Source organism: Nicotiana tomentosiformis, chromosome 12, assembly GCF_000390325.3.
Source record: "Nicotiana tomentosiformis chromosome 12, ASM39032v3, whole genome shotgun sequence".
Classification (NCBI taxonomy): domain Eukaryota; kingdom Viridiplantae; phylum Streptophyta; class Magnoliopsida; order Solanales; family Solanaceae; genus Nicotiana; species Nicotiana tomentosiformis.
Genome location: NC_090823.1, coordinates 13,706,819 through 13,731,376, shown reverse-complemented (window position 1 = coordinate 13,731,376; position 24,558 = coordinate 13,706,819). Strand labels below are relative to the sequence as shown.

At 36.4% G+C, this 24,558-nt stretch overlaps 2 protein-coding genes across 5 annotated transcripts; both read left to right on the top strand.

The window, feature by feature from the left end:
- The first annotated feature begins 658 nt into the window (after positions 1-658).
- On the top strand, positions 659-5,069 carry LOC104121016 (putative late blight resistance protein homolog R1A-10). The gene is made up of 2 exons (XM_033652767.2): positions 659-3,962; positions 4,385-5,069. The coding sequence occupies exons 1-2, from the start codon at positions 1,181-1,183 to the stop codon at positions 4,402-4,404; spliced, it is 2,802 nt and encodes a 933-aa protein (XP_033508658.1). The 5' UTR covers positions 659-1,180; the 3' UTR covers positions 4,405-5,069.
- LOC104121019 (putative late blight resistance protein homolog R1A-10) lies at positions 4,541-23,874 on the top strand. Of its 4 annotated transcripts, none has more exons than XM_070192294.1 (4): positions 4,541-4,675; positions 14,966-15,538; positions 16,118-17,677; positions 22,830-23,874. In XM_070192294.1, the coding sequence occupies exons 2-4, from the start codon at positions 14,980-14,982 to the stop codon at positions 22,841-22,843; spliced, it is 2,133 nt and encodes a 710-aa protein (XP_070048395.1). In that variant the 5' UTR covers positions 4,541-4,675; positions 14,966-14,979; the 3' UTR covers positions 22,844-23,874. The 4 variants fall into 4 exon arrangements, 3 of the variants coding, with proteins under 3 accessions (XP_070048395.1, XP_070048394.1, XP_033508660.1); XM_070192293.1 differs by having other exon boundaries at positions 14,966-16,033; XR_004503596.2 differs by lacking the exons at positions 4,541-4,675; positions 14,966-15,538; positions 16,118-17,677 and adding exons at positions 17,692-21,979; positions 22,050-22,183.
- The last annotated feature ends 684 nt before the right edge of the window (positions 23,875-24,558 follow it).

Below are 24,558 nucleotides of genomic sequence, written 5' to 3'. Positions count from 1 at the left end.
GATAACCGGACTTTCTCGCCGATGGTAAAATTTTCGCCGGTGACTCGACGGAGGAGATGTAGTTGCTTAGTCAAGGATTTCTTTCCTTTGCTTCAGTCAATTAGGTGATCTTAGTTCAATTTTGATATCGTTGATAGGTTAAATATTTGGGAATTTCTTTTTCAAATAATACTCTATTTTTGGTTTACTTTAACTGTTTAGATTAAAACAACGATAGTCTTCACTTATTGTACTCCTAATGTTTTAGGATAACAACAATCCCACAAATGACGTTTGGGGTAGTGTATATAGATTTACTTTTATCTTCAAAAAGATTATTTCTGATAGATTTTCGGCTAAAATAAAATAAAAAACAGTACAACAAGCAGTAATAACTTAAGAAAAGCGAAGTAAACAATAGGTAGTAATGGCAATCTAAGAATAAGAAAGTTGCCATACTAAACAAAAAACTGGTCGACTGCCTACTAACTTTCCACCTTAATTTTTTTATCTTCACCCCCGCCTAGCAAGGGTCTTTGTTTTACACTAATATTTAAATGGAATATTTGGAGTCTATGTTTACAAACTTTCTTAGGCAGAATAGCCTAGTAGACCCCTAAACTTGTTCATGTTTGACATCTCGGTCCTTTTACTTAACTTGTTTTTATCCAAACTCTTTACTTAATCAAAACTTATATTTTAAACTCCTTTGACCGTTGACCAATCATATGTGGCAACATTATGGCGGAGTTGGACAACAAGCGTGTAATTCACGCATACAACGAGCGTGAACAAAAATAGTTGGCCTAAGAAATCATTGAACTAAGATGAAAAAAATAATAATAATGAAAAAAACAGTAAAATTTAAAGGAAAACAACTAACCCCCCTCTCTCTCCTTTTCTCTTTCTTCCCCTTAAAATAAAAAAAAATCAAAACCAAGAAAAGGTGACTGTCCACATCTAGGAAACTTCATAAAAAAATACACAATTTGTTTTGATTTTGATATAGTAGTACTCCCTACTATATATCAAACTTTATTGTTTCCAGTGTGCAATAGTTGACTGTTGACTTCAACAAAATTATCAGGAAGTATTCAACAAATCTTAAGTGCCAAACTTGTCTATCATTTTTAAGTGCCAACTATCTGCAAATTTCTTCATTCACAAATCTTGAAAGTTACTTGCAGAAGTAGGGAGAGATATGGCTACAGTTTATGCTGCAGTAACTTCTCTGAGGGGAACAATAAAACTGATTTCACAATCCACCTCAGACCTTCAGGAGGATCACAAAGAACACTTGAAATTACTCTACGACAAGGTTGGTTCTATGCTAGAGTTTCTTGACACTAATTCTGATGATGAACCAATGAGGGATTTGCTAAAAAAGGTCAAAGATGTAGCACATAAAGTAGAAGATGAAGTTGAATCACACATTTGGAGAGGGGACCATAAGACGCTTCTTAAAATCTTGCAACGAGTGTTCCACCTTCCAACAAAGGCACATGAGAGGCTTCTTATGATCTTGCAACGGGCTATAGAAGAAGTTGATTCTGTCAAGGAAGAGCTCAACAAGCTGAAGGATAATAATAATAATAATAATATGCGAGCTGGAAATTTTTCACTTGGAGGTTCTAGTTCACCACGATTGCATGTTTCAACCCTCGAGAACAACATGGTGGGGCACAACATTGAACAAGAGCTCATGCGGGGTCAACTTACAGGAAACTCGTCTCAGCTGGAAGTCATCTCTATTGCTGGGATGGGCGGCATTGGCAAGTCAACCTTTGCCAAGAGAATGTTTAATGATCCCTCAATTGTGAGCTTCTTTGATGTTCGTGGATGGGTTACTGTATCCAAGGACTACAATTTAAGAAAGATGCTTCTATCCCTCCTTCAAGATGCTGGGATAAATGCGGAGCTTGATAAGAAAAGCGATATTGGAGAACACAGAGAAGAAGAAGAAGAAGAAGGAGGAGGACAAGAAGAAGAAGGTAACTTGAAGAAGAAGAAGAAGAAGAAGAAGAAGATAAGTGATGTACAACTAGCAAATCGCATGCAGAAAAGCGATGGAGAACTAGCAGATCTCTTGCAAAAAAGTTTAAAAGGTAGGAGGTATTTGATTGTTGTGGATGACATATGGAGCACAGAAGCTTGGGATGAGTTTAGGCTATGGTTTCCAGAATACAATAATAGAAGTCGGATATTATTGACTACTCGAGACATTAAGGTTGCTCAATATGCTAGCTATCCTAGGGATCCTTCTCCAATGCGTTTCCTGAAGCCAGAGGAAAGTTGGACCTTATTTTGCCAAAAGGCATTTGACCAAAAAGTCTGTCCAATTGAATTTAAGAATATTGCAAGGAAAGTTGTGAAAAATTGCAACGGATTACCACTGATGATTTCTGTGGTTGCAGGGGCTCTATCTAGCAAGAGGACATTGGATGAGTGGAGGAAAGTAGCTCAAAGTGTGAGTTTGTTAGTAAATCTTGATGATTATCAACGCTGCTCAGGAGTGCTCGCTTTGAGCTACAATCATCTTCCGTCTCATTTGAAAGCTTGCTTTCTGTATTTTGGAGTTTTCCCGAAAGCAAGTGAGATTTCTGTGAAGAAGTTGATTAGATTATGGGTTGCCGAAGGATTCCTAGAGCTGAAGGGGTTTGAGGGATTGGAAAAAGTGGCTACTAATCTTTTAAGTAATCTTATTGATAAAAGTCTAGTTGTTGTTGGCAAGCGAAGTTTGAATGACAAAATCAAGACATGTAGGATTCATGATCTTCTGCACGATTTATGCTTGAGAGAAGCTGAAAGCGAGAATCTCTTGTATGTTACAGAAACACCGGTGACTAAATATGAAGGATCTAGAGAGGTTTCCTCTAAAGTTCATCGGTGGGTGTCAGTTTATCCAAAGGGCGGTAGGTTTTCACCAATTCGTTTTAATTGTAGAAAAACACGTTCTCTTCAGGTTTATTCCTACATAACAGAGCATTCTCGTTCTAAATTAAGACTAGACCATTTCAAACTTCTTAGAGTATTGGAATTGAAGACAAGTTGGTATGAATTCCCTAGTGAAGTAGTACACCTAGTTGCTTTAAGGTATTTGGCTGTGAAGGTTTCTAGGAGTCCTAAAGATCTACCAATTTTCAATCTTAAGAATTTACAAACTTTTATTTTTCCTCAAAATATGCCAGAATACCAAGGGGTCATATATTTGCCAAGTGAAATTTGGGAAATGTCTCAGTTGAGGCATCTCCGGTCTACAAGGATGTATTTATATTCTCCTCCTCCAATGGTATCAGATAATGAAGTTAAGTACCGGGCGTTGGAAAACTTGCAAAGTGTTTCTGGGTTGATTCCTCGTTGTTGCACAAAAGAAATATTTGAAGGGATTAAGAAAGTGAAAAAATTGGGGATTTATGGAACTAAAGATGATTTTAATATTGAGCCTAGATGCCTCGAGAATCTAATGGATTTATTTGAGCTTGAGGCACTAACTATTGTATCATACAGAAAATTCAAAGCTGATACGTTTCTTAGGCTTCCATGTCCAGGTTCCTTTCCACCAAATCTCAAGAAGCTGACACTTTGCTGCACTTTTTTACTGTGGAAGGACATGACAATCGTTAGCATGCTGCCCAAACTCAAGGTGCTCCAGTTGAGGAATAATGCCTTTGTACCAAACATCGTCTGGGAAGTAACAGAGATGCAATTTCCTAAATTGAAATTCTTGCTCCTCGAGCAGTTGAATATTAGATATTGGAGAGCCACTGATGATTGTTTCCCATGTCTCGAGCGTATAATTATAAGAAATTGCAGGTTTTTAAAAGAGATTCCCCAAGAATTTGCAGATAGTATGACACTGCAGCTAATTGAGTTACATCAATGTTCTCCTTCCCTTGTGAATTCTGCTGAGCTGATCCAGAAAGAGCAATTGGAGAGTTTGGGGAATAACATGCTTAAAGTTTATGCATTTGACACCATTAAATGTAAGTGAAGTATTTCTGTATTATATGATTCTTCAACATCCATTATAAGTTTGAATTTTGAAGAACTGCGCGTTTCACCTTTTAATTAAAATAGAAATGAGATAATCCATATTCATTTTATTCATTTTCAACGGCTTCTCTCAATTTTAACTTAGCATTAAACTGCATGTGCTCTTAGACTACATTAATTGTGTACATTATAGTTGAATTAAATGGCAAAATGAAGTCGAAATTCGAATTGTTGGGACATTTGGTGAAAGACGACAACCCTTTTGAAGAATATGTGGATGGTTGAAGTTAGAAATGTTAAATATCTTTAAAGTAATTGTATGTGTTATAGTGAGTTTTTAACTCTGATAATCTCTCAATGTTATTTTACTTTACACTTACTCGAGACTCACTTGTAATGGCCATTTGTACAGGGAGAATCTGGGAAGAATAGGTGGATGTTTTTCTGTTAAGACACAGAAGTTATGAGAGGTCCAAATCTTTGTTTTCTCTGAACTAGAAAGAAGAACAAAGAAATTTTACAGAACAATGGTGTAGCCAATAAATTCAATTCAATCGCACGGCCTTGGATTGTCTTCACTCTTCAGTGGCTAATCTTTGATGCATATTTTAATTTTCTCAAGAGCTGGTCACTGAAAAATCGAGACTCGCCGCCACTCCATAGCTGCTCTCGGCTTCCATTTCCAATATCTCCACTACTTCAGGTAACAAATCCATTTGCAAGCAACTGTTGTTTTAATATGATTCCATCTCTGAGAGCTCAGCGGAGAGGTAACGAGGAAAAGAATTGGAGAGTAGGTTATCGGGGAAATCCATGTTGTTTCACAGATAGAGCTCGGGGAGCAACAGTTCGGAGTTGTTTTTAAGGTCGAGGACGGCACCGGTGACCGGACTTGCTCGCCGGTGGTAAAACTTCTGCCGGTGTGACTCGACGGAGGAGATGTAGTTATCTCCTACAAAACGTTGTCATATCTTTTAATTTAACTACTCTTTACAGCTTGGTTGGATTGTTATTACATTTAGTTTCATAATATATCGTATTGTATTGTACTGCATTGTATTATTTGATTAATACAACATTTGTATCGTTTGCCGTCGTTTCATAATATCATGCACCAACAATATAAAAAATAAACTTGCAACATTACTTAGAAAAAATAGGATACAGATTAGAATTATTATATAAAAAGTAGGGTAAATGATAAAATATACGGCGAATGTCCAAATATACCCATGTTTAACTAGTATTTTTATTTTATACTTAAAAAAAAGAAAAAAATATTAATTAAAGCAAGATCCAATTAATCATTTTCACAAAATTCTTTCTCTTTTGTAACAAACTCACGTGCAGGTACATATTCTTTTTTCTTGGCCACCAATTAAACTCAATACCTGCACACATATGTTCCGCAAAGGGACAAAAAAAGAAAAGAAAAGAAAGGGGAACGGAAAGGAGAAAAACAGGGGATATGGGACGAGAGGAACAGAGGAGGGGGACACGGCAAGAATAGAGGAAAAACAAAGGGATTCCAATTTCAAAATCACCGTCCCGCATTTTTGTTCCACCAATCAATCATGGATTCAAAAACCCAATACCAATAAACTCCATAACCATGTAAAACACCTTTAATCGTCAAGCTCTCTACCCCAATCTTTTAGCTTCATTATTTTTTCATCATCGAATAGCTGCTAACTTCCTATATCGAAGCCACTAGTCTTAAATCTCAAATCAGCTCGAGGGTTTGGGTGTTCAGATCTAGGCCAACAGAAACAACTCAAGCGACACTTTCCGGTCGAGCTCCGATCTTTTGAAAGATTCCAGTTCATGGCTTCGTCCAGTTGTTGAGTTTGAAAATGTTGAAATTTGTTTCGTCAGTGTAAAGGTCTTAAGGTTGAAGCACACTCATGGACTAGAAAATTGGTCCAAGTTGCTGATTTTACTTCGAAAAGCCCTGCCGAAATAAGCATTCGTCGAGGTTGTTGGGTTCGTTGAGGTGCCATTGAGGTCGTTGATCAAGCTCCGGTCCGAAGGCTGATTCAAAACCCGTTTGGGATTTAAGGTCCAAATTATTTCCCTATTTATTTGTTCCTTTTAAATTTTATATACATGTGACACTTTGTTTGGCGTGGTTATATGAGTATTCTGATGTTGGATGGAGATGGAATGCAATATGGTGGTCTTCTGTTCTCTGAAATTTTTGTAGGGGCTATTTGATTAGGTTGGATATGTTTGCTCATGTGTGTTAATGCCTAGTCCTGCGTGAGGAAAGCCAATTGAATCAGTATATTGAGTTAATAAGAATGTGAATGAACTAAGGCCTAATTTCCCTAATTAGTTCCATTGGTCTAGGAAAGTTGGATGTTTATCTTTTTTTTTTCATTTTTTTTATTTTTACATCAAGTAAGTTAGGCATGCCTAACTTTATACATGTTTTTAATGACAAAACTATACATGTTATCTCCACATCATGTACTGTAACATCTCCAAGAACAAAGAGAGATCCTAGTGCAAAGAAAACTAGGTTAAAGAAATTAAATTTCCAAAAGAATTGGGTGACTTGCAAGAAATTCCCTTTCCTTTGTCTCTTGATCCTAAAATTAGGCATCTGGAATTGATCCATCCTTGAGCAACCTCTAGCATCCCTTGGAAGGTCTTTCCAATTATAGAAAAAAACAACACCTCCATTTTGCCACGGGGTTTTGGATATAAAAAGAAACTGAACAAAAAAACTTGGTTTTAAGTGATTACCATGCTCTAAAAATTTAATATCTCCAAAATACTTTATTCACCCATAAAATCGTGGCCTCGTAACAATCAATCGTTAGAGTGCTTTAGGCGCGCTTTTAATTAATCTATCGCGATTATGTATACGTTCGCGTGACATAATTGTGATTCTCAAAGTTAAAACCGAAGTACGAGTTTGCGCGACTTTGGCCAAACAATCTTAATAATAAATAAGTGTTGTGAATTGTGTACACGTACGCGTGACATGATTTTTGACACGCCAAATAAAAAGAGTACACGTACGCGTGACTCGTTTCAAGATAATTCCATAATCACGAATAATCAAGCAATTAAAAGCGGTAAAGGTAAAATGCACATAGGTTCTAAAATACGTAATTAAACAATTTAATTAAGTCAGGTATGATTAAAGCAACCGTGCTAAAACCACGGAACTCGGGAATGCCTAACACCTTCTCCCGAGTTAACATAATTCCTTACCCAGTCTTCTGTGTTCGCATACCAAAAATTGAGTCATTTTCCTCGATTTGGGATTCTGAAATAAATCGGTAACTTGGGACACCATAAAAATATCCCAAGTGGCAACTCTGAAATTAAATAAATAATCCCATTTCGATTAATGTCTCTTAAATTGGAAAAACTCCCCACATATCCCTCGGGAAAGAGGAGGTGTGACAGCTCTAGCGACTCTGCTGGGGAAAAGAACCCAGAACTTCTGGTTCAGGGTTCAGAATTCGAGCTTGTAATGTGATATACACTTGGCTTTATTGATTGTATGATATTACTGTGTTTGTGGGCCTAATGTGCTAATTTCCGCTCATTTACTGCTTTGATATTGTTTGAACTGTATTAAACTATTTTCTTACGCCTCCCTTCCGAGTCTTCTAAAAATATGGTGCACACGTACGCATGGCCCACTTTTCTGTTAGAGGTCGTACCAAATAGAACGAGGCTGGATCAGCAACTAGGCCGGGTAGACTTTCGTGCACCCGGTACATTGCCCCACCTCGGCTTGAGCTGTCCGCTTGGGTAAGCCAAGTCTAAAACACTCCCCGCAGGATTTAAACCTAGAATAACATAGCCTCATGTCGGATCCCTAGTAGGTATGTTTGTTTACATCATGTGCATTTGACTTAGGAGACTCAACACAGGGGTTGGGTCCGTCTAGGACAGGTGTAACCCGAAACTAAAAAGACCATTCTGATGCATCTTACGTGCTACTTATACATTTGTTTGATCCAGTTTGTATGTTGACTGACTTTTAGAATATGGAAAGAAAATTTTTAAAAAAAATAAGAGAGTGAAATTCACATGGTTCTCATCAAATCCATGTGTTCAAAAATTAAACTGTGTCTGATTTCACTCAAAAGGTATTGAAAAATAGACTAAGATTTTGAGATATTCCCCGCTTTTGACCGAACTACGGGGGTCTGATTCTCATCGGATGTCAGATACGTAGGCAAACCTCATCGGTTCCGGCCCACAATTTTCAAAAACAAAACAAAAAATATTTTCCTTTACTTCATTCTTTAGAAAATCTTTCTTTTAGACCCCTATTATTTTAAAAAAAAAATACAAAAATATTTTCTTTTTAATTTATTCTCAAAATCCAAAAATATTTTCATTCTTCTTTCGAAAATTGAAAAGAAAATTCAAGATTCAAAAATATTTTCTTTTTTTTCTTTAGAAGTATTTCTTTCATAAATTCAAAATAAAAGTCCAAAAATATTTCCTTTTTTCTTTAGAAGTCTTTCTTTCGAAATTCCAGAAAAATAAAATAGTTGAAATACAAAAAAAATATATTTTCTTTCTTCTTTAGAAGTCTTTCTTTTCAAAAATACTTTTTTTTAAAAATAAATCGAAATCCAAAAATATTTTCTTTCTTCTTTATAAGTCTTTCTTTCGAAAATTAAAAAGAACAAATCAAAATAAAAAAAAGGAGTTAGTTTATTTACTTTATTCCTGATCTTCCCGAACTACGCAAGATCTGATTCATGTTCTCATATGATACGTAGGCAACCCACATTAGGTTCGATCGAGTGATTTTGAAAAAAGAAAAGAAAAAAAAGAGTGACAAAAGAAGAAAAAAAAGAAAAAAAAAAGGTAAGGAAAAAAGATAGTGTTCATAATAACATGCTTCTTGTTTTGAAATGAAAGCTAGTTAAAGGTGGTCGGTTTGCTGGTTTTCAATGGCGAGTCATGAAAACAATCCAGGATCTCTCAGAAATAAAAGCACCTTCTCAACCGAAGGAACAAAAACCATTATTATTTGATCCAACTAAAGTCACGAAAAGGCAAGTGAACAAGTTGGTGTTAAAAATGGAGGCAAATGTTGGCTGACTTCTACCAGTTTTGAGCAACAGGACATGCTCTGCTTGGATGATCTGTGATGATAGGGAGACATGAGAATTCGTCCAAGTCCTTTGGCAAATTAGCTACTGTGAAAGATTCCCATGATGTCAATCCTGAAATCCGACAGGGGGGAACAATTTGATCAAAAGTCAAAATTTGAGTGCTAACTCCATAGCAATAAAAATGGTTGAATGTCGTAGTAATGCCGATGTGCAAATTTGTGGCTAAGATGTCGCTTTGCAACTGGAAAGTCACTCATCTTTTATACAGGGAGGAGTCTTGGTAGCTTATTTTGCCATCTTTTCTGTTATCTGGGTTATCCAGGGTTGTAATCCAGATTTCAGTTTGTTTGTCTTGTCGTCAAATCCTTCAATTCGTTATTCAATGAAATACGGTTTGTCCTTTTGTGTCATTCTATGCTTAGTTCTTTCACCGCTAGTTCTAGTGACATGACATGCATGCGGAATTTTTTGCCAGATCTTAGAAAATTGATTTAAGCTTGAATTGGATAACTGAGAAAAAGATACTTTTAAGGATGAAAATGAGTTGAAATACTTTATAAGCTAGAGAAAAGATTCACGTGGAACTAGAATAGTCGTACCCGTGGAGGTTAATGATCTTTACCTTCAAATCATTGTGAAGATCGGGTTTGAGGAAGAATCAATTGAAGTTTGGTGACAAGTTTGACATTAATGGATGGAAAGTGTCTTTCGACCACGACACACCAAGGAGGCAGGCATGTTTATCAAATGTTGTGATTGCAAAAGGATACTATGTTTGGCGTTCTCGAGGCTGGGAGGCCCTTTTTCTGTTATCCAAATACTTTATACCATTCGTTACCCCTTTTGAACCTGTGTTATTTTTTTTGACCACCCTCTTTTGAAATCAAGATTTCGAGTTAAAAGTCCAAAAAATGAAATAAACAAAAAAAATATGAAAAGAAAAGTCCATGTTCCAAGAGTACAAACTGGGGCAACTCTTAGAAAGTTCAAGTGAAAAAACAAGAAGAAAAGAACAGTCAAAATCCATGCCCCCAGAAAATAAAAGCTGGGACAACTTCTTTTGAAAGCAAAAAAAAAGAAAAGAAAAGGAAAAGACAAAGAACGAAAGATGAAAAAAAATAGCTAGGTCAGATGTTTGAACTACGTTTGACCTGATTCCTTTAAAAAATGATACGTAGGCAGCCTTACACGGTTCGGTCTAACCAAATAAGAATTCAAAAAAAAAATCCCCAATATTTGAAACTAGGGCAAAGATTTTATTTCAGCTTTAGAAAGAGTCGATTCCAAGAGTTGTAAGTCTACAACCCTTCATATTGAGTCTACTTTGAGCCTTCATGTCGTCCCTTCTTTCCAATCCTATCCAAAAACCTTCCAAATGAAAACCTTCCAATATGCCTTCAAGAATGCCAAGAGACGCATGCAATGAGCAACAATTGTCACACGACATAGAACACTGTCAAGTTGCTCACAAAAAAGGGGGAAAGAAATAGAAAAAGAAAAATGAGTCTTACTAGTGAAAACCCTCACGGGCACTGTAAGACGACGGTAAGTAGAGATAGATAAATGAGAGAGACTTGTTGGTGAAAATCCCTTGGGGCACCACTAGTCGAAAGTGAGTCGTGAAGCTGATGCAAAAGATTGACACGAACAAGCCCGACTTCAAAGGTCATAGGAATGGTAAAAGAAAAGATTAGATCAGTTTGATAGATCAGGCCGTTGAGTGCAAAATGCATGTCATGATCATTAAGGCTAGTTATTAAAAAAAAACTCTTCATTCTATCCTTCCCGACATGGGCATTTCTTGTTAATATTGTTTCTTTGCATCATTGTGTCCTTCACTCTAAGTCCGTCCTTGTCAAAAACAAGTAAGAAAAGATTTTAAAATCTGCTACCAGCTTTTCAGTTGCACAAAGTAAATTTGGCCACACACTCATTTGTTACAGTCAACATGCCTCGAGGATTCATGAAAATGGTTCCCCCCAAAAGAATCTTGTTAGCCTACTCGGCGCAAACAAAGATAACTTTGTGATTCTCTATGACAGACAAATTGCTCAAAAAGCACGAAGTCATTCAAGATATCAGAAAAGATCACCTAAGCAAAGATCTCCAGTTGAGATAAGGTTGATTGAGCCACAAAACACCAATGGCATGGGGAACGAAACAATCGGGATAGATACAGAAAGTAAACGTCCCTTGAAATCAACAACAGAGTCTCCCAGCAGTGCAACCAACTACCAATGCAGTCGGTCTTCTAAAAGAGAATGGACACAAAGCCAAGCTGCCAAAGACATCAAGGCCACAAACCGACCACCACTTTCAAAACTGACAAAATTTTCTTTGTTTGAAACAGGAACAAAGCAGTGCAAGGATAGTGGTTCAAAAAAAAAAATGAAAAAAAAATAGAAGAGAAGAGCTGACAAATGGAAGTTTCTCAAATCTTTGCCTTTATTTGTCTTTCTAATATGCATAAAATTATGTCATTTCTCTTCACATTTTCCTCCTATGGTAATGCATCCTAGTCTCATGGATTTTTCCTTCCAATGAAAATCTTAGTCTGATGAATCATTCTCCTAAGATAAGGAAACCTAGTCTGAGACCCTCTCTCCTAGGATAGAAATCTCTTAGTCCGATGAATCTTTCTCCTAAGATAATCAAAAAGTCCTAGTCTGATGAATTTTCTCCTAGGATAGACGTCTTGTCTAATGAATCATTCTCCTAAGATAGAAAACCTAGCCTGATGAATTTTCTCCTAGGATATAAATCTTAGTCTGATGAATCTTTCTCCTAAGATAAGAAAACCTAGTCTGATGAATCTTTCTCCTTGGATAGAAATCTTAGTCTGATGAATCCTTCTCCTAAAAAAAATAAAAAATAAAATAAAAAAACCTAGTCTGATGAATTTTCTCCTAGGATCGAAGTCTTAGTCTGATGAATTTTTCTCCTAAGATAAGCAGACCTAGTCTGATGAATCTTTCTCCTATGATAGAAATCTTAGTCTGATGAGTCTTTCTCCTAAGATTAAAAAAAAAAATCTAGTCTGATGAATCTTTCTCCTATGATAAATGTCTTAGTCTGATGAATCTTTCTCCTAAGATAAGAAAACCCAGTCTGATGAATTTTCTTCTAGGATAGAAATCTTAGTCTGATGAAGCTTTCTCCTAAGATAACAAAAAGAAAACCTAGTCTGATGAATTTTTCTTCTAGGATAAATGTCTTAGTCTGACGAATCTTTCTCCTAAGATAAGAAAACCTAGTCTGATGAATTTTCTCTTAGGTTAGAAATCTTAGTCTGATGAAGCTTTCTCCTAAGATAACCAAAAATAAAAGAGACCTAGTCTGATGAACTTCTTCCTAGGATCGAAATCTTAGTGTGATAAATTTTTCTACTAAGAGAAGAAAACCTAGTCTAATGAATTTTTCTCCTAGGATACAAAGTCTTAGTCTGATGAATCTCTCTTCTAAGATAAGAATCCCTAGTCTGATGAATTTTCTCCTAGGATAAGAAATCTTAGCGTGATGAATCTTTCTCCTAAGATTAAAAAAAAAAAGAAAGAAACTTAGTCTGATGAATTTTCTCCTAGGATAAAAATCTTAGTTTGATGAATCTTTCTCCTAAGATAAGGAAACCTAGTCTGATGAATTTTCTCCTAGGATATAAATCTTAGTCTGTTGAATCTTTCTCTTAAGATAACAAATTAGAAACCTAGTCTGATGAATTTTCTTCTAGGATAGAAATCTTAGTCTGATGAAGCTTTCTCCTAAGATAACTAAAAAAAAAAAAACCTAGTCTGATGAATCTTTCTCCTAAGATAAAAAGATCTAGTCTGATGAATCTTTCTCCTAGGATAGAAATCTTAGTCTGATAAATCTTTCTCCTAAGATAACAAAAAAAAAACCTAGTCTGATGAATCTTTCTCCTAAGATAAGAAAACTCAGTCTCATAAATTTTCTCCTAGAATAATTTTTTAAAAAAAGAGAAGAAGTCTGGTTTGAAAAAAAAAAATTATTTGTTCGTGCCCTCAGAAAATAAGCGTTAGGCCAATTTATTTTAAAAAAAATGTATTTGCTTAAAAACAAAATCAAAAAAAAAAAAAAAGTCGCATGTTAGCATATGATACATCTTTCCATAGCTGCATCTTCCAACATAAGGTTTCTACTCCATAGTTGAAATTATTTTTAGACATAGGGTCTTCACTCCCCAGTCTCTTTTCCGACATAGGGTCTTCATTCCCTAGTTGATTGTATTTTAGACATAGGATCTCCACTCCCTAGTTGATTGTATTTTAGACATAGGATCTCCACTCCCTAGTTGATTGTATTTTAGACATAGGGTCTCCACTCCCTAGTTGATTTTATTTTAGACATAGGGTCTCCACTCCTTAGTCGCTTTTTCAACATATGGTCTCCACTCCCTAGTTGATTTTATTTTAGACATAGGGTCTCCACTCCCTAGTCTCTTTTCCAACATAGAGTCTCCACTAAAACTTTAGACACAGAGTTTCCACTTCCTAGTCGAGTTGATCTTAAATAAAGGAACACCATCCAATAAATAAATAAATAAATAAATAATCATGATCTTTTTGGGATACACCATTCCCGAATTTTTATTGCTTTCAATAATGAAGTATTTTCGAGTTTTTGCTACAAATAACTCACAAAATTTTCATAGTGAAAACTGGGGCAGAAAAATTTCGTTCGTTTGCTTGTTTTGGTGTCTGGGCAGGTTTACCTCGAGGCACAAGGTTCGAGATGACCAAATGAAAAAGTCTCCATCCAGAATAAAGAAAAGTAAAGAAAAAAAAGAAGTGAATCCAAAATGCAGAAGCAAATGAAAGATGTGAACTGCTCAAGCCATGGCTGAAGTCACGAGCACTGCATATCATGTTTTGATCAGAAGAAGCCTTAGGAGAATGAACTAACACCTGCAACTAGTAAGCATCAAGGTTCAGATCAGAGTCTGCATGAAGAACCATTCAAGACTCAAGATCAAGCTTCAAAAGACTTATAGATTCTTTTTTATTTTGATTTTGATTTTGATGTAATAACAGGACCACAGACCGGAGCCTCGACGGAACCTCACTCGACTCTCCAACTCATCATTCCATCATTTTCCTTGAACTACACGCTTACCTGGATATGTAGGCTGTCCAAAACCAGGACTCGGTTGCACCATTTCCTTTGGTAAAAAATTAGTCACACGACTCACTTTGTCTTTGCCTGAAAACTCTTCATGTTCCCAAGCAAAGAGGGGCAGCTGTGAACACCTAATTTTTGACCATACTTGGGATTTTTTAACACTTTTTAGTATGTAAATAATTTTAAGTTTAATCTACATATTTTAACCATTATTTCATTTTTAGTAGGTTTTATTTAAGAAAATAAAAAAAAATTAATTTAAAAATATTTAGCTAGTATTTTTATTTTACACTCTTAAAAGAAAAGAAAAAATATTAATTAAAGCAAGAGCTAATTAATTATTTCCATGTGGCAAGATTCTTTCTTATGTTTTGTAACAAACGGGGGATATGGGACGAGAGGAACAGAGGAGGGGGACACGGCAAGAATAGAGGAAAAACAAAGGGATTCCAAAAATTCCCAAGCTCCAATTTAAAAAAAAAAAAAATCAAAACCAAGAAAAAGTGACTATCCAAATCTAGGAAATTTCATAAAAAAATAAACAATTTGTTTTGATTTTGATATAGTAGTACTCCCTACTATGTATCAAACTTTATTGTTTCCAGTGTGCAATAGTTGACCAACAAATTATCAGGAAGTATTCAACAAATTAATGAGCACCACTTGATATAGTTAGCAGTAGTAGTCAAATTTGTCTATCATTTTTGAGTGCCAACTTTCTGCAAATTTCTTCATTCACAAATCTTGGAAGTTCTTTGCAGAAGTTGGGAGAGATATGGCTACAGTTTATGCTGCAGTAACTTCTCTGATGGGAACAATACAACTGATTTCACAATCCACCTCAGACCTTCAGGAGGATCACAAAGAACACTTGAAATTACTCTACGACAAGGTTGGTTCTATGCTAGAGTTTCTTGACACTAATTCTGATGATGAACCAATGAAGGATTTGCTAAAAAATGTCAAAGATGTAGCACATAAAGTAGAAGACGAAGTTGAATCACACATTCAAAGAGAGGCCCAGAAGAAGCTTCTTAAGATGTTGCAACGAGTCTTCCACCTTCCAACAAATGCCCATTCGAGGCTTCTTATGATCTTGCAGCGAGCTATAAAAGACATTGACTCTGTGAACAGAGAGCTACTGAAGCTGAGGGAGAATAATATGCGAGCTGGAAATTGTTCGCTTGGCGCTTCTACTTCATCACAATCAAATGCTTCAACCCTTGAGAAAGAAATTGTGGGGTACAACATTGAACAAGAACTCATGCTGGGTCAACTTAGGGGACACTCATCTCAACTGGAAGTCATCTCTATCTTTGGGATGGGCGGCATTGGTAAGTCAACTTTTGCTAAAAGAATATTTTTTGATCCCTCAATTTTGAGCTTCTTTGATATTCGCGCATGGATTGTTGTGTCCAAGGACTACAGTATAAGAAAGATGCTTTTATCCCTCCTTCAAAATGCTATCGGGGTGGATGAAGAGGCTGATAAGAAAAGCGATGGAGAACAACCAAATCGCTTGCAGAAGAGTGATGGAGATTTAGAAGATGGCTTGCAGAAAATTGATGATGCACTTGCAGATCGCTTGCAAAAAAGTTTAAAGGGTAGGAGGTATTTGATTGTTGTGGATGATATATGGAGCACGGAAGCCTGGGATGAGATTAAACTATGGTTTCCAGATAATAGTAACAGAAGTCGTATACTGTTGACTACTCGAGACATGAATGTTGCTCAATATGCTAGTTTTCCTAACGATCCTTTTCCAATGCGTCTCCTGAAGCCAAAGGAAAGTTGGCATTTATTTTGCCAAAAGGCATTTGGTAATAAAGGTTGCCCAACTGAAGTTGAGAATGTCGCAAGGGTAGTCGTATAAAATTGCCAAGGATTACCACTAATAATTTCTGTGGTTGCAGGGACTCTCTCTAGCAAGAGGACACTGGACGCGTGGAGGGAAGTAGCTAAAAGTGTTAGCTCTTTAGTAAACCTTGATGATTATGAGCGTTGCTCAAGAGTGCTCTCTTTGAGCTACAGTTATCTTCCTTCACATTTGAAAGCTTGCTTTCTGTATTTCGGAGTTTTCCCAAAAGCTAGTGAGATTTCTGTGAAAAAGTTGATTAGATTATGGGTTGCGGAAGGACTCTTAGAGCTAAAGGGGCTCGAGGAGCTGGAGAAATTGGGCTCTAGTCTTTTACATGATCTTATCAATAAGAGTCTAGTTGTTGTTAGCAAGCGAAGTTTGGATGGCAAAACCAAGACATGCAGGATTCATGATCTTCTCCATGATCTATGCTTGAGAGAAGCTGAAAAGGAGAATCTCTTGTACGTTGTTAATCCTCCAATTGCTAAAGGACACCGAACAGTATTCCCTAAAGGTCGTCGGTGGGTGTCACTTCATTCAACGCGAGGTTTTTCTTCTCTTTTTCGTTTTGGTGATCTTACTCATAGCAAAACGCGTTCTCTTCATATTTCTTTCACCATAAGCATAGACTATCTTGCATTAAGACTAAACCATTTCAAACTTCTTAGAGTATTGGACTTGGAAAAAGTGGGCTTCGACAATTTACCTAGAGAAATAGTACACCTAGTTTCTTTAAGGTATTTGGCCATGATAGTTCGTACGATTCCTAAAGATCTACCAATTTCTAAACTTTGGAATTTACAAACCTTTGTTTTCCCTCAATGTTTTCCAAATACATGCCATACCATATATTTATCAAATGAAATTTGGGAAATGTCTCAATTGAGGCATCTCCACTCTTCGAAGATATATTTGAATTCTCCTCCAAAGGTATCATCAGCAAATGAAGTTAAGTATCGGGTTTTGGAAAACTTGCAAAGTGTTTATGGGTTGAGTTCTTCTTGTTGCACAAAAGAAATATTTGAAGGGATTAAGAAAGTGAAAAAATTGGGGATTTTTGGCAAAAACGATGAATATGATGGTAAGTCCAGATGCCTAGATAATCTAATATATTTACATGAGCTCGAGGAGCTAAGTATTAAATCTTACATGTCTAGTTTCGTAAGGCTTCCACGTCTGGATTCTTTCCCACCAAATCTCAAAAAGCTGACACTTAACGACACTGGATTGATGTGGAAGGACATGACAACCATTAGCATGTTGCCCAAACTCAACGTGCTTCAATTGAAGAACGGAGCCTTTCGTTTAAGAATAGCATGGGAAGTAACAGAGATGGGATTTCCTGAACTAAAATTCTTGCTCCTTGAGGAGTTGAATCTTGTTTACTGGAGAGCCGCTGATGATTATTTCCCATGCCTTGAGCGCGTAATTATCAGAAATTGCAGGTACTTAAAAGAGATTCCTCAAGGATTCGCAGATAGTGTGACACTACAGCAAATTGAGTTACATGGATGTATTCCTTCCCTTGTGACTTTTGCTGAGCGGATCCAGAAAGAGCAATTAGAGAGTTTGGGAAGCGACATGCTTAAAGTTTATGCCTTTGAAACAATTAGAGGTAAGTAATTTGAATGAATCTTCAACATCCATTATATGTTTGACTTGTGATGAACTGTGTTAAATTATATGATTCTTTTGTGCATAACTACTATAACATCAAATTCAACTAGAGGAAATTGAATATTTCGTAAAGTCTTGCCTTGATCCAATTTCCCACAATTATCAGCCAATCAAGGGCGGAGTTAGGGTGGTGGAAGGGGTTCATCTGAATCCCCTTACGCCGAACAATTATACTATATATGTAAGGTCAAAATTAGTTTTTTATGGTATAAATAGTAGATGTTGAATCCTCTTGGCTTGTTCGTGCGTTTACTTTTTAATAAGCTGAATCTCCGCAGAGCCAATCACCTCGTCTTTGATTTCATCCTTTTCCTGTGTCTTGACTGGGTCTTCGACCTTCCTCCCTTGGCTTACTGCTGAGCATCTTCTGTGTGTGCACTTCCCTCTTTAATTGAATCTGGAAGTCATTGAATTATTCTACATGTTCCTGTCAATCATAGAGTTTTGAGTTAGTACAGAAACTTAATTTAAATTGTCATCTTTAAAATCATTCTAACAGAGATGGTTGATTATGATATACTTAATAGTTTGTCTATCATTTTTGTGTGTCAACTTTCTGCAGATTGATTTATTCACAGATCTTGCATAGATCTCTGAAGGTTCTTTGCAGAAGTACAAACAGAGATGGTTAATTATGATGTTGTAACTTCGCTGATCGGAACAATATATCAGCTTTCACAATCCAACTTAGACTTGCAGGAGGGTCATAAAGAACATTTGAAATCACTGTACGACAAGTTTGGCTCTCTGCTAGAGTTTCTTGACAATCCTGATGACGAATTTGGCTCTTTGCCATAGAATTAAATTTCTTTGAATTCTTAATCGAGTCATCGCATTTTGAAGAGACTTGATTGAAGATGTGAATAGTTCCTGCCATGTGATGATTGCTTGTATGTTGAGTTCATATTGGAGTTAAATAATTAATTTAATTATATTAGCCCACAATATTTATCTGGACGTAAATGGTGACATAGTCATCTTCTCTTCAGTCAGTGATGATCTCTTAATGGTGACGAAAAGGCGACATAGTCATCTTCCTGAGACCAAACCAAATGGTTATTACAGGGTATGAACACACTAGTTGATTTTTCAGCTACCAATTATGAAGGCGTAGTTGACTTGACATATTCTAAATCAGTAGTGGAAGACAACTACAATATTTAAATTGCAATTAGCTAAGTTCTGTAGGAAACTTCAGTGAAATTTTCAACAAGTATTTAGCAAATGACCACCCCTTGATATACTTATAGTAGGAGTTGTCAAACTTCCCTATCTATCATTTTAAGTCCCAACTATTCTGCAAATTTCTTCATTCACAAATTTCTTCATTCACAAATCTTGTATAGATATCTGAAGGTTCTTTGACAATAACAACCCAGTATAATCCCACTAGTGGGGTCTGGGGAGGGTAGTGTGTATGCGGACCTTACCCCTACCCTAGGGTAGAGAGGCTGTTTCCGATAGACCCTCGGCTCCTTCCCTCCAAGAACTCCCCACCTTGCTCTTGGGGTGTCTCACAACCTCTTGGTTGGAAGTGGAGGGTGCTTACCACTAGAGCAACCCACTCTTGTCATCTGAAGGTTCTTTGCATAACTAGAAATAGATATGGCTGCTCATGCTGCTGTTACTTCTCTGATGGGAATAATGCAGCAGCTTCCACAATCCTGCTTAGACATTCAGCAGGGTCATAAATTACTTTTGGAATTACTCCACAAGAAGGTTGGCTCTCTGCTAGAGTTTCTGGACAATTCTGATGATGAACCAATGAAGGATTTGCAGAAAAAGGTCAAAGATCTAGCAAATAAAGTAGAGGAAAAAGTCGAATCACACATCCAAAGAGAGTCTCAGAAGACGCTTCTTAAGATGTTGCAGCGAGTCTTCCACCTTCCATCAAAGTCCCATGAGAGACTTTATAAGATCTTGCTACAAGCTATATGTGCTGTTGATTCGATCAAGGAAAAGCTCATCAAACAGATGAAGAATAACAACTTGCAAGCTGTAAATCATTCAATCAGTGGTTCTAGTTCACCACGATTGCATGTTTCAACCCTCGTGAACGATATGGTGGGGTACAACATTGAACAAGAGCGCATGCGGAGTCAACTTACCGGACACTCATCTCAACTGGAAGTCATTTCTATTGTTGGGATGGGCGGCATAGGTAAGTCAACTTTTGCCAGTAAGATGTTTTCTGATCCCTCAATTTTGAGCTTCTTTGATGTTTGTGGATGGATTACTGTGTCCAAGAACTACAGTTTAAGAAAGATGCTTCTAACCCTCCTTCAAGACACTGTTGGGGTGGCCAAAGAGCTTGATGAGAAAAGCGATGGAGAGCTAGCAGATCGCTTGCAAAAAAGTTTAAAGGGTAGAAGGTATTTGATTGTTGTGGATGATATATGGAGTAGGGAAGCCTGGGATGATGTTAGATTATGTTTTCCAGAAAACAATAATAGAAGTCGGATATTGTTGACTACTCGAGACATGAAGGTTGCTCAATATGCTAGCTCTCCTAAGGATCTGTTTCCAATGCGTTTCCTAGAGCCAAAGGAAAGTTGGCATTTGTTTTGCCAAAAGGTGTTTGGCAAAAAAGATTGTCCAACTGAATTTGAGAATGTCGCGAAGGAAGTTGTAAGTAATTGCAAAGGATTACCACTAATGATTTCTGTGGTTGCAGGGACTCTCTCTAGCAAGAAAACAATGGATGGGTGGATCAAAGTAGCTCAAAGTGTGATCTCATCAGTAGATCTTGATGATTATCAGCATTGCTCAAGAGTGCTTGGTTTGAGCTACAATCATCTTCCTTCTTATTTGAAAGCTTGCTTTCTTTATTTTGGAGTTTTTCCAAAAGCTAGTGAGATTTCTGTGAAGAAATTGACTAGATTATGGATTGCCGAAGGTCTCTTAGAGCTAAAGGGGTCTGAAGGATTGGGACAAGTAGCTGCTAATATTTTACATGATCTTATTGATAAAAGTCTGGTTGTTGTTAGCAAGCAAAGTTTGGATGACAAGATCAAGACATGTAGGATTCATGATCTTCTCCATGATTTATGCTTGAGAGAAGGTGAAAGCGAGAATCTTTTGTATGTTGCATACCTAGGATCTAGAAGGGTTTCCTCTCAAGGCCGATGGGTGTCAGTTAATCCAGAGCGAGGTTATGATTCTTATGCTCTTTTGGAAAATCTTACTCATAGCAAAATACGTTCTATTCATTTTCATCCCAGTGATCTGGTGCGACATCAATTATCTATTAAACTATTCCATTTTAAACTTCTTAGAGTACTGGACTTGGTGACAATAAGATTAGTTTCATTCCCTATTGGAGTAGTACACCTAGCTTCTTTGAGGTATTTGGCTGTGGTGGTTAATTTTGAGACTTCTGAACATCAATCAATTTCCAATCTTTGGAATTTACAAACTTTTATTTTTTCCATAAGTCTTCCACAAATCGATCTTGTGCATTTACCAAATGGAATTTGGGAAATGTCTCAATTGAGGCATCTCCACTCTACAAGGATGTCTCTATATTCTCCTCCAAAGGTATCAGCTAATGAAGTTAAGTACTGCGTTTTGGAAAACTTACAAAGTGTTTCTGGGTTGAGTCCTTGTTGTTGCACAAAAGAAATATTTGAAGGGATTAAAAATGTGAGAAAATTGGGTATTTCTGGCACTGAAGACGAATTTGATTATGAGCCTATATGCTTAGATAATCTAATATATTTACACGAGCTTGAGGAACTAAAAATCTCATCATACATCCTTACCAGATATGATGTACTTCTTAGTCTTCCATTCGCAAGTTCTTTCCCACCTAATCTCAAGAAGCTGACACTCCGCAAAACTTTTCTACTGTGGGAGGACATGACGATCATTAGCAAGTTGCCCAAACTTGAGGTGCTCCAGTTGAAGGCTGATGCCTTTGTAATTAGTTATCCCGTAGATACAGTCTGGGAAGTAACAGAGATGGGATTTCTTGAATTGAAATTCTTGCTCCTTGAGTGGTTGGATCTTGATTACTGGAGAGCCGCTGATGATTATTTCCCATGCCTTGAGCACATAGTTATCAGAAACTGTCGTACGTTAAAAGAGATTCCTGAAGGATTTGCAGATAGTTTGACACTGCAGCAAATTCAGTTACATCGATGTACTTCTTCCCTTGTGACTTTTGCTGAGCAAATCCAAGAAAATCACGAGAGTTTGGGGAACAACATGCTTAAAGTTTATTCCTTTAACACAATTCGAGGTAAGTAGAACAATCTGGAATGGCTCTTCAACATCCATTATATGTGATTGACCTTTTTTTTTATATGTAGTTTCAGTGAATGGGTGTATAAGGAAGAGGATGAACTATACAGGAAGTAATTTTTGAGGGGTCAAATGTCTTGTACAACAACATTAATCTCCGAAAACAATCAAATACTCTGGTCGAAGTATTTGTTCTTTCAATGTAAAAAGTTTAAGCATTGCACCTTTCCATTAAAATAGAAATGTCATAGTCCATTTTTATTTTATTCATTTTTCAACTGCTTTTCTCAACTGTAACTTAGCATTAAACTACATGTGTTTTAGAATACATTGTGCATTGTTTAGTTCAAAACTGGGACAGCAAGGACTAAATTGAAATTGATGGCACTTGAATTGTTGCAAAGAAAAAAGAAAAAAAAATTGGTCACCTATATCTAGGAAAATCAGGGGAACATTTTGAACAATTGTCGTCTGTTGAAGTTAAATATGTTAAATCTTTTTAGAAGTGTAGTCAAACCTCTATATAACAGTCTCCTTATCAAAAAACAATATATATATATATATATATATATATATATATATATATATATATAACAACCTCATTTGTTCCTGATTGTTTTGGATGTTATAGCGAAATGCTATTATAGAGAACATAAATTATAACATAACATGAAAATTGGTTCCATAAAAAACTTGGCTTTTATAATGAATAGCTGTTATATAGTGATGCTGTTATAGAGAGGTCTGAATGTATGTGAATATGTATTATATTGAGTTTCTGACTCTGATAATCTCTAACCCTTCACTTTACACTTACTGAAGATTCACTTGTAATGGCCACTGTACAGGGAGAGCTTCTTAGGAAGATGCAGAGGAAATGAGTAAATGAGTTTTGCCAACAAATCCAGCGAGAAAAAGATGTGTTGGTTTTTCAAAAAGGGATTTCTAAGGAATTTGCAGATAGCACCAAACTGCAGCTCGTTGTGTCGTCTCTTCCGTGTGAATTTTGCCAACAAATCCGACGAGAAAAAAGAGATGACACCACTTGTGAAACTTGCTTGTTATAAGTCTTGTTTTTTCTTTTTTCCTGTTCTTGTTTCTAGTCAACTGGGGTTGATTTGATCATCAAAACTTCTCCAGAGAACAAAAGGCTAGCATTATGTGTGGTATTATTCCATAGGCGTATCCAGGATTTGAGCATTATGGGTTCGAGTTCGGTATTCTACCACAACCCATTTGTTTTAATGGATTCGAACTCTATTATTTGTAATTTTTTTCTGGATTTTTAATTTCGACCAAAGATACTGGGTTCGGATGAAACATTAAGTTCTTAACTACATCCGCCCCTTTATATTACTCTGTAATGCTGGTCTCGGATATTATATTCTAATTTGGCCTGTCTGAAGGGTTATTTGAAGATTATTGCACACATTGCTTAAAGGACGTTATTTCTAAATATTCTGCTATCTCTCTCTACCTTAGAAATGTTAGGTCATTGTTTTCATTTCAGCATTGACTTGAACTATAAGCAGAGATCTAATTGGACAAATCTTCTATTTTCCCGCAATAAATGATTGTGGAAGGACATGGCAACCATTAGCTTGTTGCCCAAACTCAACGTGCTCCAATTGAAGAAAGAAGCCTTTCGTTTAAGAATATTCTGGGAAGTAACAGAGATGGGATTTCTGAACTTAAATTCTTGCTCCTTGAGGAGTTGAGTCTTGTTTACTGGAGTGCCGCTGATGATTATTTCCCATGCCTTGAGCGCGTAATTATCAGAAATTGCAGGTACTTAAAAGAGATTCCTCAAGGATTCGCAGATAGTGTGACACTACAGCAAATTGAGTTACATGGATGTATTCCTTCCCTTGTGACTTTTGCTGCGCAGATCCAGAAAGAGCAATTGGAGAATTCAGGAAGCGACATGCTTAAAGTTTATGCCTTTGACACAATTAGAGGTAAGTAATCTGAATGAAACATCCATTAGATGTTTGACTTCTGATGAACTGTGTTAAATCATACGATTCTTTTGTGCATAACTACTATATCGTGGGATTCAACAAGATAAGGAAAATTGAATAGTTCGTAACATCTGGTACATGTGATTATCATGTTAGGGCCTTTTGTTATGATATAAAGGTTCAGTATAGAATTACTGCACGTATTATTAAATATTTCTTCTGAACTTATTTTATTTATTTACGTACTATTTATCTGTTCATGCCAAGAATGAAACTCATTCGATAACCTACATCTATGATAATCAGGGGAACGTTTTGAACAATTGTCGTCTGGTTGAATTTAGATATGTTTAATCCTTTTAGTGTTTGAGTATGTGTTATTCTGAGCTTCCAACTCTAACTCTTTTTCACTAAAAATTTACTGACGAGTCACTTTTATGGCCATTCCATTCTACAGAGATAGAGTCTGATGAAGATTATGGGGAAGCAGCAGAGGAAGTTATGGAAAAGGTTGAAGAAGATTCAAAGGAAGATTGAGCAAATGGGTTATAAGGTAAACTGCTGAGGAAAGGTGTCTTGGGTTATCTAGAAAAGATTGCTAAGGAATTTGTAGATA

Coding starts and splice junctions, on each gene's coding strand:
- LOC104121019 (XM_033652769.2), top strand. CDS start 19,345: ATGGCTGCTCATGCTGCTGTTACTTCTCTGATGGGAATAATGCAGCAG.
- LOC104121016 (XM_033652767.2), top strand. CDS start 1,181: ATGGCTACAGTTTATGCTGCAGTAACTTCTCTGAGGGGAACAATAAAA. Junction 3,963..4,384: donor TGCATTTGACACCATTAAAT/GTAAGTGAAGTA, acceptor CCATTTGTACAG/GGAGAATCTGGGAAGAATAG.